At 34.6% G+C, this 21169-nt stretch overlaps 3 protein-coding genes across 3 annotated transcripts; 1 reads left to right on the top strand and 2 right to left on the bottom strand.

The window, feature by feature from the left end:
* Positions 1–65: 65 nt before the first annotated feature.
* On the bottom strand, positions 66–11137 carry LOC123698883. The gene is made up of 13 exons (XM_045645698.1): positions 10807–11137; positions 7040–7125; positions 6173–6275; positions 5547–5686; positions 4556–5306; positions 4394–4481; positions 3991–4119; positions 3520–3676; positions 2642–2811; positions 2033–2150; positions 1629–1809; positions 805–944; positions 66–423 (listed from the first exon to the last, which is right to left on the bottom strand). The coding sequence occupies exons 1-13, from the start codon at positions 11099–11101 to the stop codon at positions 301–303; spliced, it is 2481 nt and encodes an 826-aa protein (XP_045501654.1). The 5' UTR covers positions 11102–11137; the 3' UTR covers positions 66–300.
* Positions 11138–11565: 428 nt separating this feature from the next.
* LOC123703802 (nucleolin-like) lies at positions 11566–17980 on the bottom strand. The gene is made up of 9 exons (XM_045651964.1): positions 17818–17980; positions 17110–17471; positions 16826–16913; positions 15184–15370; positions 14781–14920; positions 14402–14453; positions 14240–14341; positions 13859–13965; positions 11566–11767 (listed from the first exon to the last, which is right to left on the bottom strand). The coding sequence occupies exons 2-9, from the start codon at positions 17457–17459 to the stop codon at positions 11714–11716; spliced, it is 1080 nt and encodes a 359-aa protein (XP_045507920.1). The 5' UTR covers positions 17460–17471; positions 17818–17980; the 3' UTR covers positions 11566–11713.
* A 281-nt stretch (positions 17981–18261) lies between these two features.
* LOC123704335 (lipoprotein A-like) lies at positions 18262–20883 on the top strand. Its single transcript, XM_045652679.1, has 4 exons — positions 18262–19637; positions 19915–20002; positions 20247–20347; positions 20701–20883. Exons 1-4 carry the CDS (start codon positions 18358–18360, stop codon positions 20780–20782), a joined length of 1551 nt encoding a protein of 516 aa, XP_045508635.1. The 5' UTR covers positions 18262–18357; the 3' UTR covers positions 20783–20883.
* The last annotated feature ends 286 nt before the right edge of the window (positions 20884–21169 follow it).

Genomic DNA, 21169 nt, shown 5'->3' with positions numbered 1-21169 from the left:
CAGAATCAGTCTAATTGGTATATTTTTTCGATACATCTTTACACAGAATTATTTTTACTCCAGTAATAAATACCTGACAACTTACATACAATTTATTTGCTTTCGATTCGAAATCAAAAACGCAAAATTAACTACGTCCAACTATTTCTTTTCTCTTGTAGTTGTTAAAACATTTCTCTTTCGCAAATACTATGAACGATTTTTTTTAATCCTTCCATATATTCGATTATTGAAAGAAAACAAAACAAATGTCAAATAATCGATATCCTATGAGCTTGTAACACCTGATTTACAAGAAGTCTATCGTCTATACACATAGTCCGAGAGCCTGGTGAGGAAGGCGCAGGTCGGCATCTCCACCAACACGCACAGACAGAACGCGCACAACAACGTCACGCCCGTCACGCCCAGGTAGTAACACAACTGGAAATTATTGAAATAATAAATTTAATAATCTCAGAATTGAACTGTATTCGTATTATTAGTGTTAAGGATATTTACAACATTGCTGATAAAAAAGACTGTTAATACTTAATACTTTCTTATAAATTGATAAAAAAAATTAAGCAAATATTAGCAGCATATAGTTATATATATGTTAGTTAGCAGATATTTTAAGATAAAGATTGTGTCTTGTGGGTTTTTAAAAACTTGAATTTAAATGTATTCCCATCAAGGCGCAAAATATCTGAATCGTAAGCGGTTCCGGGCACTTCCGGGTGTGCATGTTGTGTGTGACAGTGTGTTCTGTGTGTGTGTGTTGCGTGTATGATGAGTGAAATGTGTGTGAATGTGTACACTTACCAGACACGCGAAACTCGCACACAGAGCAGTGTCAGCTGCGAGCAGTGCGCGTGCGAGTGTCATGTGCAGAAGCAATGCGCAGTAGCACAGGCGACTGACACCACACCACGCTCGACTGTCAAGTAATTGCCGCGTTCGGTCTGAGGATTTATAATTTATATGTCATTCATGTTTAATTAATGGTATTTGCACAGAACATCTAAAATGTCTTATAAGTAGAGAAAAAATACTAGTTACCTCTATGATATGACAAAAAATTCTATTAACACAAAAAATATCTGAGAATGATAACACAGTGTATATTATCCTTAAATGCAAATTGAAACAAAAAGTATCCATAATCTAATTGTAGTTTTGTTTATCTAATATATATAAGACTAATATTATAAAGCTTAAGAGTTTGTTTCTTTGTTTGTGTGGAGGAAGGAAGGTGGAATTCCTCCATCGAAAAAGGGAGGATCCTCGACCAGTCTACTCGACTGGCCGGCCGTGAAGGCCCCAATGGATGATGTCGGAAAGTTGTATATATAGCTCTGTAGCGAAACATTTCGCTTGCGCGATTCAGAGCGAGGTGTCGCTACAGTTTGTTTGACCGCTCTAACCTCAGGAACTACTGGTCAAACTTGAAAAATTATTTTGGTGTTAGATAGCCCATTTATCGAGGAAGGCTATGTCATAACGCTAAGACTAACAGGAGCGGAGCAACGCGGGTAAAACCGCGGGACGCAGCTAGTGTCAAAATATAATACTCAGCAGTAATCACAAAAGTCAAAACCCTACATTTCTATCATGCACTTTCCTACACTTTGAAATATAATACTCACACGCATATTTGGTAGAGCAGACCACAGCGGGCCAGATCCCCGCAGCGGGCCACAGCAGGTGCAGCCACGCGGTCCCCCCGCCCGCCGCCACCCGCCCCGCGCCCCACCACCCCGCCCACGGCAGCGCCCATGACCCAAGTGCCGCGCAACATGACCATATCCACAGGGATACTGACCACATCTAGCAAGATTATTTATCATTTTAGTCAGTATCCATGTTTCAACAATATCAATCATAATTATTTTATATCCGTGTTTAAATCTCTAGAAAATACGCCATTAATAAAAGAAAATACGGCAGGAAATTATGTTAAAAAGACACGTATGTGCTTCAAAAGTACCTAGCCTAGAAAAAAAGTACATAAAAATATAAATTTAAATGAAACTGATAAAAAGTTTCTTACTTTAGGTACAGTAAGCAGCCCGTCTATCCGATGTACAAGCCATCCTGTGAGCACGCCCAGCACGTAGGGTGCCGCGTGGCTCCACACGTGACCCTCCCATGCGTACCCAGCACTATTTCTGGAAGATATAGTTTTTTTTTTCAATAACAAATAATTCAATAATTTTAATTTGAAAATTTCATTCCTACAAAGGTGAAATAAGGGTTGCTGGTTCGTTTGAAACTTTGTTATTTTTATTATTGAATTATGAATTGTCATTTTCATTCTCATTCTCAGTCTCATGTTCATGCTCCTTTTCATCCTCATCCCCATTTTCATTTTCGTCGTTGTCATCTTCGTCTTCATCTTCATCTCCATCCTCATGTTCATCTTCATCTTTATCTTCATTTTATACTGAACCGATTTGGATGAAATTTAGTACAGATATAGCTTGGGACCTGAGATAGGACATTGGATAGGTTTAATCTCGAAAATCGAACGGGAAATATGCGGGATTTTCTTTAAATACGCGCGACCACGGCCACGACAACTAGATTCATATTAAACGAAATTATTTTGTTACAATATCAAAGAATTTTAAATAAATAAAAATACTTTCTTGAAACTCACACAAAATCCTCCGTATAACTAGAGATCACATCGAACGCAGTGCTCGCGAACAGCAACAACACCGCGAGAGACAGCACGAGCCGCTTGCGCGTCGCGAGCAGAGCGCACAGCACGGCGCCGCACGCGTGCAGCTGCGTCTCGGCAGAGAGGTACCACGAGATGTGCATGCACTGCAAGTTGGGATATGTGTGTGTGTACTGCAAGTGGATTGTGCTCAGTGCTCGCGAACAGCAACGACACCGCGCGAGACAGCAGGAATAACAAAATGAAATGACCGCATGAACAACATATTTTTAGTGTCAACACTGAAAATAGATTCACTTTGACAGCACAATCCCCATCTGATAGAAAATTCACTTTGTCAGCACAATCACAATCTGATAGAAAGTTCACTTTCTCAGCACAATCCCAATCTGATAGAAAGTTCACTTTGTCAGCACAATCCCAACCTGATAGAAAGTTCACTTTGTCAGCACAATCCCAATCTGATAGAAAGTTCACTTTGTCAGCACAATCCCAATTTGATAGAAAGTTCACTTTGTCAGCATAATCCCAACCAATAAATGTAAGTTCGAAAAAAAATATTTTTAGTACTTCTTTTTACACATTAACATTCAGCATACATGCACTAAATTGGTGCTGACTTCACATAAATACTATAATAACGTGCAACAATTCCCAACCTATAAAACAATAATATATCAAACGTAACCAACTACTAGTATTACTTATTTTTAGGGACATGATCAATATTGGGAGCAGCCACTAGCTCATGATACAGTGTTTAACTAGTTCGGGAGTTCGGGTTCATTGTTTTTACCTGAACATTACTAATAATGTCAATAAAGATTTTTATTATTATTTATTGGTTACAATACCTGTTCCTCCCGTGGGTACAAGTTAGTGATATACAACAAGTTCCGCCACCAGTACGTGTGGCACGTGTCAGTCCCGCTCCCCAGCGTCACGCTGGCGTGTAACGCGCGGGACACCACTGAGGACGTGAATATCGCGAACACGTAGGGGGGGAGTAGCCTGGGGGGAGATGTTTATTTCAGTGGATTATTATTTTCCCGTTTCTTTTTATAAGAAAAAAATAATTTTAAAGAATAGAAAAAATTCGAGCGCTGGGCGGGACTCGAACCCGCATCTTCTGCCAATCTTGTTTAATTCAACTAAACTTTTATTATATTTTTATTATTTCAAAATTCTCGAAAAAAAATAAGAGAGTACTTAGTAGCTCTTTTGTTAATCATTTAAAAAAAATCACGAAAAATATAGGGTGCAATATCTCCTGCGTTAAAAGGTGTCATCATCAAACAAAAAGTCATCATCAGCCCCCAACCTACCGTATAGCCCGATTGATGATAAAACACATGAGCTGAGACAGCTGGCCACATGGTCCAGAACAACGCAGCACCTCCTCGCTGCAGTAGCGCCCCTTCAGGTAGAAGAAGTGGTGCGCGCTGAATATGCCGCTGCAATAATAAATTCGAAGAATAGGATAGAAAATAGATACGAACGGAACAAAACAGAACAAAATAGTCTAGAAAAGAACAGAGCATAATAACATATATTAATAATAATTAATAATATCTTGATCCTTGAAAATGATGCAGCATTAATGAAATTTACGTTATACGTAGAATGTGTTATGTCGAAGCCTACTATTAGAAAAATATTGTGCATGGAATATAGTGATTTATGACGGATTAAAAATTCTTTAATTAGGTACATCCTAAAAATACTGACCTTACAAAGAACAGAGTATCAAACGCGAGTGTCCCAGTGGCCAATATATTGTAATACATATTACTAGGATCATTGATATCACCGCTATCTGGAAGCCACAAATTTATACATAATTTTTATCCTACCAGTTATTATAACAACACCAGAAAATATCAGACTCACTTGAAACATAGCTAACAGTGACAGCTACATGTATAAAAATTATCCAAAACATTGCGATAATTTTAACAGCGTGTATGACGGACAGATCCTTGTTCGCCAGATTCGTGTTGAAAACCCTCATCCAACTGTGCTTTATCGAAAAACTCAACAGCAGATCCTTCATTAAACCATTAGTTTTCTTGACTTCTGTGTTCAAACTTGTGCAGGAGTTGTATTTCATCCTCGGACACGGCGGGAAATTGTCAAATTGTCTCGAGATGGCACACTGTTTCCTATATTTCCCGCATCTCCTGCAGTTCCCGGTCCCCTCCATGTTTACTACGCCCAGCGTAATTGAAGGAGGTAGTTTTGGATCGCACAGCTTTAACGTCCCAGCATTATTTGCGTTCTTCATTACTGCATCTACTATCACTGGTCGTGTGATTGTTTTCCTGTCTATTTCGTCCTTATTCATGGGTTTATTTAGGTTTAACGTTTGGTGGCTTACTGAGAAGACATCTAGATCTACCAATGTGGCGATTACAGATAGGAGGATGAAAATTATCGTGATCAGTATGGTCAGAACTGCGACCACGTCGTCTTTAATGTCGTAACCTTGTATTTGCCTAATAGATGTGATTTTAACCGATCTGCTGAGGGAGTTGTTGTACTTTAAGTGATCGTTGAGCATAATCGAGAAGTTTATAATGGAGACAATATCTTCAGACGCGCAGGATTTTGGCAAGCAGACGCCCAGTATCACATCGTATGACTGTAATGTGATAATTAAAGTGTTAGACACAAGAAAGTATGAGAGTTATTTTATATGGTGTTAAGTTAGGCATTTTTGGCTACTGGATAATATCACTTAAAAACACTAGACATTTAATATTTTTGAATAAGTGAGACATAGTAAGATTGATATTAATTTTACATTTTTGGCTTTGCTATTTTCCATAGTTTTCAGAGTAATTAAGAGTGTTGCGCAGGATTTCTTTTAATCATCCCTCACCTTAGCCAAAGCCAAGCTGGTGAGGTTGAGCTGCAGCTGCAGGGCGGAGTACCCGAGGGCGAAGGGCGGCGCGTTGTCCGCGCGGACCAGCCGCCGCACTAGCTCGTCGCGCTGCACTAGCGCGTGCCAGTCTTGCTGGTCTGCGTTATTATTATATTTTATATTTATAAATAAGTTTATTTGAACCAAAATCTCAGTCTTAATATATACAATTTTATTTCTATAATAGTCAATAGTTTAGTTAGATATAAATAAAATCGCAAAGCAACTTCAGCCTTAGCTTTCAGAGTACAGTTCTGAGATAATAAAATATTATATTCATTTTACAAAAAATTGCAAGTTTCACACAACAATAAAATATAATTTTCGAACACGATAGTTTAATGTACGATAAACGTAAATTCACGTCTAACTACGAGTTATGGACGTTTTTTTATACTTTTATACTGTAAAAATAAATTGAGGAGACTGGAGATATTAAAAGTTGTAAATCACGCTTGATGCTATCAAACTATCTTACTTATTTCATTACATAACATTTTGATGGCATTTTAATATTCTCTTCTATAATTTACATAATTTAAATCTTGGAAAATGGCCTAAGGACCTCCTAAATCATAACTTACTCCGTCCAAAATTTGTGTTCCCCTTGAGCAACGTCTTGAGATAGTCCCCACTATAAAACTCTCCCCAAGTTTGATCTTGCGCTTGAGACTCGTACGCATCGTTCTGAAATATTACAATATATTCATTAACGAGCTGTGCTCCGCGGTTTTACCCGCAGTGCTTCGCTCCTGTTGGTCTATGCGAGATGATATTATAGTCATATAGCCTAAGATCTAACATCGAAAAAATTTTTCTAATAAGACCAGTAGTTCCCGAGATTAGCGCGTTCAAACAAACAAACTCTTCAGCTTTATAATATTAGTATAGATTAGTATAGAGTATAGATTATATTGTTTATTACTCATGTTATAAATACGAACAGCTGTGCAATTTTTGAAAATTCTTTCATGAAAGCTACTTTATTCCTGAATGATAAAACCTATTACTTTTGTTTGAATCACGGGCCAAACTCCAGTTGATCCTGATTTAATGACATGGAAAATCGATCAGTACCTAGTACATATCAAATCTACACTAACTTTCTGCCGCTTTACTCATTCATAATAAGCAACAGCAGTTAGAATTTATTATAAAGCTGAAGAGTTTGTTTGTTAATTTGAACGCGCAAATCACAGAAACCACTGGTCCGATTTGAAAAATTCTTTCGGTATAAGATAGCGAATATAATATAATATAATATCGAAGAAGGCTTACATGCTTACATATCATCGTACGCTAAGACCAACAGGAGTGGAGCAATGCGGGTAAAACCGCAGTGCACAGCAGTCATTCTCATTCATAATGAGCAACAGCCGTTAGAATACTAAATAAAAACAGAAAAAAAAAGAGTTCAAATTGCTTCCATTATTAACAACTAGAAGACGTACCAGAATTTGGCATTGTTGCTTGGACCCCAACCAGAACTTGTTTCCAGTGAAGAATGATGACGAATATCGGCCTGATGCATCTGCAGCTACAAATTAAAAAGCGCACTATGTATGAAAATAATTGTAATGGATTTAGGTTTGAAGTAAATGAAAATATAATAGCTGCATAATATATCCAAAAATAGACTTATACATTCATACTAAAAAAATTACAACAAATACTACCTAGGTACTAGCTGTACCTTACCTACTAGGTGCTTGCCTAGATGCAAACGTTGTCTGCCTGCCTTAGGAGTTAATGTGTTGCAAAATTTCATGAGAATCGGTTCATCAGTTTCGGAGTAGTATTGTTACTAATATTGTAACACGAGAATTTTAAATATAGATTTTTCCTATGACTGGTTATTTAATATTATCCATATTTTTGTATTATGAAGGTATGTCGACTTTTTGGTTTGGTTAGGGCATGAGTTAGTTCAGGTATTTTTTATATTAATTTGGAATAAGCAAATCCTAAGCATTACTTAATAATAATAATAATATAATAATAAATTCTTTATTTCAGAGTAACAAAGACCCAAAATTAAATAGAAATAACAATTAAAATTAAAATACGCAATAAAATTAAATCTAGAAATACAAATTATAAAATTGACATGTCACAAATAATCAGAAGCATACATAAAGTCACAGAAAAATTAAGCAAAAATTAAAATTAGAGTACGCACAAAAATAATTAATCTAAAAATACAAATAGTTATTAGGTATACAATTTAAAAAACTTCACGTCTCACCAACACATTAATAAAATGTTCTAGTATTGGTGAGTCTACTTTTTGTGATAATGTGTTTAGGATTCCGTTGGGACTTGCACGTAACCGCTGGAGTAATGAAGCTGTCTTTTTTCGCAAAATGGCATGAAAATCATTTGCATGAGCCTGCGCAAACATTTCAGACGCTGAACAATGCCTCGGCAAGCCCATCAGCATCCTAAACCCATTATTATATTGCACCCGTAATGCATTCATACTCTTTTTGGAGTACTTGAACCACAGGTTTCCCGTGTAGAAGTTTTGGCAATAGGCTTTGAATAAAGTTATTTTTGCCTCTTTGCTACATCGGGCGAACCTGCGGGCCAGCATATTGCATTTAGCCGCCAGGGATCTCCTTTCACGCTCAATATCTACTTGATCATTCAAGTCCTCCGAAACACAGTGTCCGAGATATTTAACCTGTTTTACCCTCTTTAACGCTATTTAAATTATATATATTTTCGCTTTTACTTAAAATGCGATCGTGTGTAAACTGACGACACCGCATGAACGACAGAATTATATACCTAGGTACCTACAATTTGCCTGCAACATATCCATCGGTAAAATTGTGTTAGGTATTTACGCAAATAAAATTAACGGATACTACGTAGTTCAGTTTTCAGTTAACTTATTAATAAATTCCAAAATGGATTAACTGTATCTACACACAAACTGGATTAAACAATGAATTATGATTTTACGCATCACTAGTTTATTATTATTTTTGCGTAGAACAACTTGCATTAAACAGCAACCTTGTTCCTATATAAAATATACGTGCGACATATTAATGTAGATAATAAATAGATAATAATAAGTTTTATTTTCATCATCATTAAGAGTAAAATTAAATAAAAGGCTCGTATAATGTTGTGCGTGTGAAACATTTTATACAGTACTGTCAGCCGGGAAAACGTTGTTGCGCTAATTATCAATGTTAATTTCATCAAATTTTGATTTCAAAAAAGTTTCAAAGGTTTGAAATCGTTTAATTTTAAAACGCGTTTCTGCCCTAACATTTCGTTAGGGCAGAAACGCGTTAGGGCAGAAACACGTTAGACAATTTTCCATGTTCATAAAACGCGCTTAAATTATTTAAATATACTGATAAACGTTTGAAGATAAACAAAATAGAAATTGTCGGCACGTTAGTTAAAACACATATGACTGAGTGTTATTTCATCAAGTTTTTACCGCAATCACGAGATGCTCTCGCCGTCTGTCACGCAAAAATAGCCTTTATTATAATAATGTCATAAACCTCAATATTTACATTTTTTAAATACAGAATATTTCATGATAAATAAAAGTACTAACCGCAGCAAAACTTATAACTCAAAGGCAAGAGTATGATTAAGTGCGGTCCATAATTTTCTAAATCTCAGTTGAAAGTTTATGAAATATGGAAGTAGTTAGCACTTAGCAGATGGACTTTTTTCGACACCAGCGATCTAAAGTAAGAAGTTTTATTAATTTAACATAAATGTATCTTAGATCTATGTCTCTTCTGTATCTCTTTAGCCAGTAGAGAGTCACCAAGCCGAGCGCGCGTCTCCAGATCGTAGCGGGAACCAAAATGCCTAACCAGAGATAGTTTTATAATTAATTGAACACATTGTATTGTTCATGTATCGTCATCTTGTTAATAAATAGCAGAAGTCATATTCTGAAAATACATTACTCAATACATTCTACAACCGGCGCTGATAGCGGATTAGCTGCGGTTTTCTTTTAGAAATCCGTGTTTACCGAGATGTTTTTCCTAATGTTAAATAATAATTACTAATAATAGAAGTAAGCGTCTTTTAGCTTTGAGTTCCTTTAATGTATTTAGTTTGTGTGTATTTTAAACATTTTAATGTGGGTTTCAGAATGACCAGCAAATTGTTGATAATAATTTGCAGTGGACTTCCTCAATTTTTTTATTTTATTTAATTAGTTTGACAAATCTTAAACCTAATAACTTGAATAACAAACATTTAAGGACTTAATAGAAATCTTATAAACAGAGATTTCTCCAATTACAGGGTAACAATATTAACTTTTTATTTACAGTAGTTTAATTCTCATTTATCTGTAATGTCATTGACAGTGCATCATCTCACGAGATGCGCTGGCGCGTGACACTTTTGCTTTCGATGCGTTTAAATTATCATAATTACGATCTTCCTACGGACCGTTCTTTACTTCTACGAGAGTAATCGCATGTAAACATTATGACTTATAAAAGCAGAATTTTGTAATTTGATGTGCGTGTAAATAATGCGAGATTTAAATTTAAATTTTATATAATGATAAATTTATGTTAATTACTTTCACATCATAAATGACGTAAACAGAGTTTAAATTAGTTAGATACTAATTATTCTAGACCGCCAAAATTTAAAAAAAATATAGAAGAAGAAAGAAGAAGAAGAAGAAGAAGAAAAGTTTATTCAACACCACACACATAATAAAAGGAAAAAAATAAAAAAAAATAAACACAAAACAAAAGCAACAAATTAAAAAAGAAAAAAAAAATTGAACTTATTCCTAATCAGTGTGGTGCTAAAAAGGGTCGCTACTCAGCATGTGCTGCACTTGTTGTGAAGCGCTGATTTTCAGTAGCCCCTTGTTGGAGTGCCAGTCAATAGACTTGAATAGGCATGACGAAAGATTTTGAAATCCTCTTCCATAATGTGTGTATACGTTTACTATACAAGTAAAACCCTATATTTCGGTAATATACTTAAATTTAACGAAGATAAAAGCCATTTTTCAAAAAATATTTATCAACTGTGCCAAAACAGCTCGCAGGTGTCATGGCGTAATATAGTTACACTATTTTTTACTTTATATAAATTATTAATTCAAATACTACTTATTTTATATTATTACGTTAATTGCATAATGCTTATTCATATCATCACAAAAAAATTAGTCTTCTATAATATTATACAAACAAATACTTACTTTTATATGCCCAAGCGTGACCATCCAAATAATCTTTGAAAAACACACTCAATTCGGTCCAACAATACCTATCCAAACTCAAATGTACACCATTCTTTATTTTCGGCCACACGAGCGCGAGAAAAGAAGGATCATAGATAATAAACAGATTGTCCATCAATTGTTCATGAACGTGTATACTCTTTGACTTTTCGCGGGAATCTTTTTTAGAATATGCATTTTGGCGCGAAATTACATTTGCACAATTTGTGAAACTTAAAAATACCAAAACAACGAAGCACAGTTTAAAATTCATTTTACGTAATATTGCTAACTTGTTACACGAGCTTGTGTTGTTTCGTTTGAGCGTGCGCGTCCGTTGCGATCACAAACAACAATAAATACAAAATCTTTAGCGACGCACGCATATGTTTAAGAATTAATTCGTAAAGCCAACAACCGTTAATTGCACGTATATCATTAAACATTATGAAAGGGGATTGCCAGCTAATTGTAAGTTGTAGAAACAATGCATTTTTATGTAAATTAATGCAATTATTTGCATATGCGCTTAGTATAACACCAGAAGTTGTTTATTCTCAACTATATATTGTGTTATTGTTTCCCACGTGAACTTAATAGTATTTAGGTATTCCTTTTGGGTCAGAAGATTGAACTTTTGTCATAATTTTGCAATAATAATAGTCAAAATATTATTATATAGCATTCATCGTGTAGGCAGATTAAGAGATCTCTAATACACAAAAATAAAACAAGCAATGTTAGTAATCATTTCATTTATTAGCTGTCAAAAGACAATAGAATTAAATTTATCTGTGTACTTAGTAAATACAATTGGCTAGATTTATCCGATACAGTCTCACACACACACACAACACCGACGCACGAGTCCTCACACTGCACTATGTTACATTTGCCGGAGCCGCTTGTTCGGCCGCTGACCGTCGTTCATGAACGCGCCCTGCTGAAACAATACAATTGTTATTATATTCTATAAATACATACTGTTATTATTATTTTCACGTAAATGTTGATCTAATTGGGCCTTGTTAAATAATTTCTGAGTGAAAGACATTAGAACTCACACAATACAAAAAAATAACAATGTTTATCATTAATAGCAAAAAGACTGTTCTCATTCGAGGGTTTGTGTAATAATAAGTAAATAAAATGAGTCGGTTTTCTATTTTTATTATTTAAACAATTAACAAATCAAATCATTAAAATTATTTTATAATATCGTAATCATAATTCACGACATTACAATATTAAATAATTTAATGCAAAGGGAAATCAAAACTTTCGTGTAATTACTATTGATATAAAAACGGGAAAGTAAACTGTTAAATATAGTACAATATTTATATAGAAAGTTAAAAACCGCGTATCAAAATGATACGCAATTGACCGTGAAATCTTTAATGATCATGCGTCAATTAAGTTTGCTAGCAATTATTTTATTGACTTGAAACATCTTTTAATATTGAATTTTACTATTTCGGTTAAAACATTGACGGCAATAATTAATGTTTTCAATGATTGTGATTGCAAAAAAATTAATAACACAATTTGTATAAGCATAACATATTTTATGAAGGAAGGAATGTGATGGAAAGCAAGACAAAATTAAATATACAGGGAAATATAGATATATAAAAATACTGTTTATATTATATTATTAATATATATATAAAAACAACCAAAAGTGCAAAATCTTAAAAGTTATCCAGTGTTTATGAATCTCAATGTTTGAAATATTATGTATTACGAATTCTAAATTACCCTAATACACTATAAGAACTATAATTTTCCGGCTATCCCTTGTATAGTTTTGTTAGTTTATTATCAAATCAAGCAGTATAAAGAACATAGAAGGATTATTTACAACATAAAAATGAAAACAAAAAAAATACCTGCGCTAGTCGATCTGTCTACAGGTAGCTCTGAAAAGAATGCACAGAAAATATTAACGCAAAGAACTTGCAGAGTTTCCACCCCACATACATTTTGTGTTCGCTGCATTTCTTTGCCGACTTTTCTATGCACTCATTTCTTGAAAGCATGCGTATGTAAAATAAAATAAAATCACAAAGCAGAAAAACTTGGATTTGTGCTACAACTACTGGAAATTCGTTTATTTTGAAGCATGAAATGATTGCAAAAAAATACAGTGAGTGTCACCATGAAGTAATAAAATTAAGAATATTAATTTGTATGTAGAATATTTGTGTAATTTTATACAGGAATAGTGTACTAACATCAAGTTATGTGTAAAGTTACTTTAAAAGCTTGAAGACATGCTTATTACTGCTTTTTTATTACTTCAAAATGACAACGGATATCAAGAATTAGAAAAATGTTCATAGAATAGGAGTAAAAATTTGTTATAATCACAGGATATGTGATCAGGTTCATGCATTTGAAAGGTGATTTATTTAAATCTTGCTTCTATAAATGAGGATTGACGGTAATAACACACAATAAACACCTACTTCACACTTAAAATTTTCATTAGTCACTAAATATCACTATAATATTTTTAAATGTTGCAATCAAGTGACACTTGTAAGGAAAAAATATCCAATTCAACCTAAGGGAATATACATGCATAACAAAGAAAAGAGACAATAACGGCACATATTTTGTGGTTAGTTTATAAGTCCTCTTAACATAGTAATGTAAAGAGTAGAGAGTGGAGATACAGTGACATTAAATAATATGTGGTTGTTATTTGTAATTGGTCTCATACATTTTATATAAGTGTAAGTATAATTTGCTGTTGTATGTAGTGTCGTGTGTGTGTAATGTTTAGTATGTGCGGTACACAGTGGTCTATGGAGGAAATGATGCTGTACCTATAGATTTATGTGCACAATTCGCTGATGCTGTGTTGTATGCTGTTTTCTGTGTTTTGTGCTCTATTTATTTACGTGTTACATTACATCTATGTGTTATGTTTTGTTTGTGCTATCTATTCTAGGTGCATGTATGTTAGGTGCAATATCCACTATGTACTCCGCGTGTGTGTGTATGTATGGTGTGTGGGACGCACCGGGCGGCCCATGAAGCCCTGCGGCGGCAGGTAGGTGTTGACGGGCGCGAAGCCGCCGCGCGGGAACGCGCCGCCGCGACCCGCGAACCCGCGCCCGCGGGCTCCTCCTGCGTCATGGTAACGGGTTATTTAGCACATTTAATATATAGAATCATGTTAAATATTCATACATAATGTTTGGGAACACATTATGAAATACACTTGGTTACAAGTGTACATGAAATGTTACTTTTTAACAAACAGTTAAAAACTCTGAAAATTTCATACTATTTTTTTACTTTTTTATTCTAGGCAAAACTCCTTTTCTATTTGAAAAGACTATTTAAATCCTTTGCACTATTTAAACCTTCATAAATCAGTCAGACATAGCCTGAGTCTCACCTCTAAAGTTGCCCCTCGCATTGAAAGCCGCGCCGCCCCTCGGGCGGAAGGTGTTGTTGCGCGGCGGGGCGGCGCCCCCCGCGCCCCCGGCGGCGCCGGCGCCTGCGCCCCCCGCCCCCGCCCCCGCCCCCGCACTCGCCCCCGCCCCCGCCGCCCCCGCACTCGCCCCCGCCGCGCTGTTGCGGCTCTGCTGCCCGTGCTGCCGCTTGTTCGCCTGCAACATCACACTATATTATATGTGAAACATTCGCAACATGCGGGGGAATCAAGGTGGGATTCTTACGAAGTGTCGCCACAAGTCTATTCATTTTAATACGATCCTTATTTTCCATGAAAACATAAAAATTAGTACAATTAACTATATTAGTATCGATGCTTGAAACAATCATTTCCGCTTGAGAGAAAAGACAAGAGATTTTTTTTTACGTAATATTAAGTATTTTAATATTTTTTACAGTGTTTCTACTGAAACAACAAACCGTGATAAAAAGTGAAGATATATGTACATGCAAAATAATGTAAAGCCTATTATGTCATTTACCTTATTGCTGTTAGCGTGTGCCTTCTGCTCGTCATCGTCCCGGTACTTGGAGACGGTGACGAGGAAGCCGTTGAGGCGCAGCTCCCGGTCCAGCTTCAGCGCCTTCTCCACTGATGCCTTCTCGTGGAACGTCACGCGCACTGCAACATGCGTTCATGTATAGTAATTGCACTAGTAAAAAATTAAATAAAAGTTTTGAACTACTCTTTAAGTCTATTGCCGATTCTTTAGGACTTTTTACGTTTTATGTTTCGTGATTACCAAATTGCATAAAATTACACAGGAAGAATAAAAAGAGATAAAGCATTGATAATTTATACTCAAAAAAATCAAATCAGTATCATCCTCAATTTCAAACTTGAAACATCCTAACCTATGTCACCCAAGTTAAAAAAACACTTACAAATCTTAAACTTAGTCTTGCTGAACTCGTGTATGTGTGCAATCTCCCCGCACTGCCCAAACAGCAGCTTCACATACTCGGTGGAGGCCTCGTAGGGCACTCCCACCAGTACAGCCGTCTCTGCAGACGACTCCACTACCACTGAGATCGCGTTGCCCTCTAATACTGTACCGTCCTCTGTCAGCGCCTGCAATGGGAACACACTTGAGACCCTGCCGTGGGCCAGTTTGCCTAGCTGTGGTAACAACTTAAGTGGCGTGTTGAAAAGATGATGATTTATGTATATTTATTTCAGATTGCATACTTTTGGTTTTGGTTGCCTAAAAAACTTACCCCTTCGAATTTATAATTCAAATATAACAAAACAGCAAAAGTGTGAATTCTTCACCTCTTTAGCTGTTATGTCGCAATTATTTTTACTAGACCTAAGAAAACTTATAATATTGATTGAAGTTTACAGGGTGTGTAAGAAAATATCATCCACTTAATAATAGGCATGCTTTTAAAATCAGCTTTAATTATAAAAATAGCATAGATACTTTTTTACAAATATTATCATTGTAATACTCTTAAATAATAAAAGCATGCAACTCTTTGTTGACAAGGACAACATAGCAATATCTACTGTATAACATATGTATTTATAATAAGCAAAATAACTAACATTTACTATACCTATAATTATTTTTTATCATATTATCTTCAGCCTAAGAACATAATTTCTTTATTTATGAATTACAGTAATTCAATACTTCATTTAAGAAGAAAAAAATATATGGAAAGAATCATAGAGCCTACCTAATACCTATGGAGCAATATAAATATATGGATACATAACCAATAGAACAAACAATGCTGTGTTACTATTTAATTAGAACAGCTATAACATATTGCCAAAACATCTCTATATGTTAACTTTATACACTTCACATCTTAAAATTATCACAAATTTTTTTTGTTCATAGCATTTTTTCCAAATGTTATATTGAGTCAACAATATCAATTTTATCTTACTTTTACCTGTTAATGCCCCACACCCTGTTTGCACAAAAAGCTGTATAGAAATATTATTAATACATTTATAATTCAAATATATAAGATTGATATGATATACCCAATAAATCAGATAGGTGTATTATGTCATAAGGTGGTCATAAAAAGGTCGTTATAATGTCCCAATATATGATATGAATGTTCAGTGAATATATAAGGTGTTGGTGATTTGTCATTCACAATGGGTAGTGTTCACACATGTGTAACTATACCATGAGTCATCCTGTATGTGCAGTATTCCATTTAAAATATATACAAATTTATAAATAATATACTATAATTATGGTATACACACACAAACACCACAGTGTAGGAAACATTGGGCTGATCTACTACTGTCATTGAAAAATAAAATTTTGCACTTTACTTAATCCATGTCAAAATAGAAGCCAATAAAAACATTTGTGTAGAAGACCAGCCATTCCAAACATTCAAATAGTCATTCTTATTCGCTTTTAGGGAAATTAAGGAAATTTGGAAAAGTCTAGCTTTACATGTCCCGTTGGGATCACTTTGATCCACAGCAGGCGATGTCTAATTATTATCTAACTAAAGAAATTAAAAATAATGTTAATAAACTTTTGTTTACCTTTTCCAGACACTCTTTGTTTTTGAATTCGACTATAGCCGATAATGTCGGAGTTGTGGTCAATTCAGTTACAATGATCGGACCACGTCTAAAAAGAAAGAAAATTCCTTTTGTTAATACTCCGCTTCAATCAGTTCCAATTGCAATTTGCAATACAGAACTTATCATACTTTTTTTTAACATAATTTTCAACTTAATTCTTAGGAAAAAATCGAACTGATATTTGAATGTTAGCAAGTTTGTGTCGAAATTTTAGAACTTATGAAGAAAAATGAAAAACTTACTTTACGCTGTTGATTTCTCCGTGCTTCGAGAAAAGTTCTTTCAGTTTATCTTGGTAATCAAATAGGTAACTTGATGGGAGATTTTCAACAAGCAGTTTACCAGATTCCACTTTTTCTTCTTTCGGTTCTTCTGGTTTGGCTTCTTCAGTGTTCTGTGCCTCTTGCTCTCCTTCCGCCTGATCCGCGGCCTCTTCGGCCGGAGCCTCCTCCTGCGCCTCGGCCTGCGCGTCGCCGTTGTTCTCTTCCGTAGCCTCCATCGCCTCCGTGGGCTCCGGCTCCGGTTGGCTCACTTCTTCATTAGCTTTTGCCTTTTTCTGAGCTGCCCCACGACCTCTCTTCGGCGCTACCATTTTCGACACGACCTATAAAATTTAAATGTTAGCCAAAATTCCTACGTTCGGCGTGATTTACGTTCCAATAGTTTCCCGCCTATAGTTATGACATTCAATAACATTTAGCCGCTAACTATATTCAAGGACAAAGTTTATCACCCGCATAAATGTCAGAAACGCTAATAAAATGCAAAGTGTCCGGTTTTATGGTGCTTTTAGGTATAACATGATATGGTCGCCAAAACATCAATACTTGGGAAAGGCGCCATGAGGGCATGGCGATCAATGGAAAATTCACGAACCTTTACATATCTATAACGTAATAACAGAAAACCTAACAAATTTTGGGTACATAATAAAAAAACCTATGACTTACCTCAAATATTTTACAAATACACAAAACTATAAAACCTTTTTACAAAAGTACACCGAAATTATTGCAAAAATAACACAACCGGCGTCACACAAGCGAATCCGCCATTAAATTATAGTGTTGTTCAGTGATGAATCAGAATTGGCGTCACCAACCGTAGAGATGTAGCTTCATCAAAAATCGATATATTTTTACATTATTATTTTCCAATTTATACCTTATGTGGAAATTAAACGTTCATAAATATGATAAATACGGAAGTTTTTTAAGGCACTGAAAACTTATTTGAAAAAATCTGGAATAAAATAGGTACCAATTTGTCACATGTCCCCCCTGTATGTTCCCCTTTCGATTGACAGTTCTATTGAATGACGTATAGTCTATGGACATATCCACATATGACATAACCTCAAAATTTTAAAACCTAAGAGCAATAATTGCTCTTAGTTTAAAACAAAATCAAAAGCGGTGTTGTTTACATTTTTATAATTTTTATGTTAATTTAATTTAATATTAACTTCATGTGTCAAGTTAATTGCAGCAATGAAATCTAAAAACTTGAATCTTCCACGAAAGACTACTGAAAAAGAACAAACAAACAAAACATATGACTTTGTAAAGTATTACAATACATCAGATGGAGATTCCGTTAATATAAAAGAAAATTTAAATAAAAGTGATCCCAATGATCATGTGAAAAAACCAATAAAACGACGGCAAAACCCTAATAAAATGAAAACGAAGGGTGGAATTGTTAATATGTCCAAAATAGACATAGATGGTACAAATTTAAGCGCAGAATCAGGTAACCGATCGCCTTTAAATAGCAAAGCTACGTCGACACCTAACGTTAGTAAAAATAAAAATCCTTGCGTAAAATCAATCTTGAAAGGTACCTCAGCCTATGACAGCGTAGATACTTCCAATGTTCCCAGTATAAAACCTAAAAAAAGAAATAAATCGGTAAGCCTTATGCTGGAGGACAATGAAGTTATTATTAAAAAAACGAAATCAAATGATTCTCTAATGGCTAAGAACCAAGATACAGTTAAGACCAATTTAAAAAAGAGTAAGCCTAAGAGTAAACTCATAGTTAAAGAAGATAAGGAGAACAATAATTTAAAAGAAAATAATACAGATAATCAAAAAGAAATAACTAGAAATAAAAGGAAACAACCAGGAAAGAAAATCAAAAAAATACCAGTTAAATCTGATCAAGAAATGGGTGGTGGTGACAATACAAGTATTGTAGATATGAGCACAAAGGCTACAGAAGAAAAAATAATTGTTAACACAATGAATGAAAAAGCAACAGAAATAAAGAAGAAGAGAAGAAAGCGAGGCAAAAATCTAAAACCTACAGCAGACTCTGAAATAGAGAGCACAGAAGACAATGTATTACTTGATAAACAGAAACTGAAAAAAACAAAAAAAAATAAACATACAGTGGAAGGCTCTGAATCTGAAGAACCTGCAAAGAAAACTAAAAAGAAGAACAAACCAGAAGTGATTGCCAAAGGTATTGAAAACCTTAACATTGGTGATAATGCTCACACTTTAACCAACATGCTAGATGAGATGAGTGTCGACAAGAAAAAAAAGAAAAAGATTAAAAAAAACCCAAAAATTTTGGCTTCTACTGAATTGAAGCCTGAATTAAACACTGATGAAGTGAAGAAATCAAAGAAGAGAAAGAATAAAAAGAAAAATCGTAATTTAAATGCTGCAGTACTTGTACAGAATTTGCCATTTTCTATAATTCTCAACTACCGGCAATTATTAAAAGAGCACTTCTCCAAATTTGGAAATGTTCAGAATATTGGGTAAGTCTAGAACTCTATTAAAAACAATATGAAAAATATAGCTTATGTGTATTTCTTCTGGTATATAAGCTACATCACTCCCGAGAGTAGTCAAAATCTATTTAGTGGTGTTCCTATGAAAGAGCAACAAACATGCATACATTCATCCATCTTGCAAACTTACATATTTATAATATTAGTAAAATACTAATCATTATAATGAAGATACTTATGTATTATTGAAGAAATACTTTTGTTACTATCACAATTTTATCTAATGTTGTTGTAATGATTTCAGAATTGCAGACTTGAAGTGTGATGGAGAGGATCCAAAGCCAATATTTACAACCAGGATATTCTTCACAACTCCAAAGGAAGCACTGGCTGTATGTATTATAATATTTCATGCATTCATTACATATTTTCATTCATAATAGACCAGGGGATAGTGACAGAAATTATTGGGTCATTTGTACTAGTATGACGGTTCTTCATGGGTCTTGGTACGTAATGACAAAAAGAAAAATGATGTACAGAGCGCTGGTACCGGTGGTAGTTGAACTCGTCCGTTAATTACGAGTGCCAAACAATTTATTCCTTCTAAATAAATTATATCAATTTGAATTACAGGCTGTTGCAGAAGACAAAACAGTTTTTGAAAACAACATAATACGCATAAAGAAATACGTAGCGCCTGCAGAGAGACGAGCCACCTGGGTGAATACCATGAGGTACGTACCAGGCAATTTATAGAATGTTGAATAAATTGTTGTCAATACCCTTACTGATACTACTTCTCGAGATTTTAAACTCGCGCACCCTTTTCGATGTAGATAATAACCGCTTATGTTATGTTGCAATTTTGAAATATCACAAGGGAACAAGATGCTTGTACGGAACCGTTGCGTCGGTATGCTAACAAAAATGCTAGTCTAACTCGTTCTCACCTGATGGAGTTATTTTTTGTAACGAACTTATTAATAAACATGCATTTTGTTGTTGTTTGCTTTCCTACATAAAATTAAAGTAAAAGATTTTATTTTTATAAATCAATTTTAAATATTGTTTTTCACATGTTTTTCAGGTATAGGAAACCGGGAGAAAAAGATCAAACAAAACCTGAGCCTGAGAAAATGGCGCCCGAAGTTGACAGTGACAGCGATTAAGTTGGCGGGAAAATACTTGGAACATTGTTACTATTCATAGTTCTAATAATTTTGATCATGTAAAGTGTTTTTATTAATAAAAAAAAAGTTTTTAAGTATTATTTTTATCTTTCATTTAGTTTAACTTTATGCTCTAAGAGCAATAAAGATAATATTTAAACAATCTGATTATTATATCCGAAATGTTCGCTGATTATTACTTGTATTTTACTTATCTACTCAGAATAACTATATAATATGTATATCTATACACACTTAAACATATTCTATAGATATAATAATCAAAATGTTTTATCTTATAAAGCTGAAGAGTTTGTTTGTTTGAACATTGGTTTGAACCATAGTTTGAACGCGCTAATTTCAGGAACTTCATTAATTTCTATTGGT

Source organism: Colias croceus, chromosome 2 (assembly GCF_905220415.1).
Source record: "Colias croceus chromosome 2, ilColCroc2.1".
Lineage (NCBI taxonomy): Eukaryota > Metazoa > Arthropoda > Insecta > Lepidoptera > Pieridae > Colias > Colias croceus.
The sequence above is the reverse complement of the archived record's forward strand: the minus strand, read 5'-3'. Positions and strand labels throughout refer to the sequence as shown.

What these genes read in the sequence shown, in the direction of transcription:
- LOC123698883 (XM_045645698.1), bottom strand. Translation starts at nt 11,101, where the DNA reads ATGAATTTTAAACTGTGCTTCGTTGTTTTGGTATTTTTAAGTTTCACA. An exon ending in ATCATCAATCGGGCTATACG is followed by an intron (nt 3,677 to 3,990) that starts GTAGGTTGGGGG and finishes ATCTCCCCCCAG; the next exon opens with GCTACTCCCCCCCTACGTGT. An exon ending in GTGCGAGTTTCGCGTGTCTG is followed by an intron (nt 424 to 804) that starts GTAAGTGTACAC and finishes AATAATTTCCAG; the next exon opens with TTGTGTTACTACCTGGGCGT.
- LOC123703802 (XM_045651964.1), bottom strand. Translation starts at nt 17,459, where the DNA reads ATGGTAGCGCCGAAGAGAGGTCGTGGGGCAGCTCAGAAAAAGGCAAAA. An exon ending in CAAGACTAAGTTTAAGATTT is followed by an intron (nt 14,921 to 15,183) that starts GTAAGTGTTTTT and finishes CGCATGTTGCAG; the next exon opens with TGCGCGTGACGTTCCACGAG. An exon ending in TGCGAGGGGCAACTTTAGAG is followed by an intron (nt 13,966 to 14,239) that starts GTGAGACTCAGG and finishes ACCATGACGCAG; the next exon opens with GAGGAGCCCGCGGGCGCGGG.
- LOC123704335 (XM_045652679.1), top strand. Translation starts at nt 18,358, where the DNA reads ATGAAATCTAAAAACTTGAATCTTCCACGAAAGACTACTGAAAAAGAA. An exon ending in GGAAATGTTCAGAATATTGG is followed by an intron (nt 19,638 to 19,914) that starts GTAAGTCTAGAA and finishes TAATGATTTCAG; the next exon opens with AATTGCAGACTTGAAGTGTG. An exon ending in ACCTGGGTGAATACCATGAG is followed by an intron (nt 20,348 to 20,700) that starts GTACGTACCAGG and finishes CATGTTTTTCAG; the next exon opens with GTATAGGAAACCGGGAGAAA.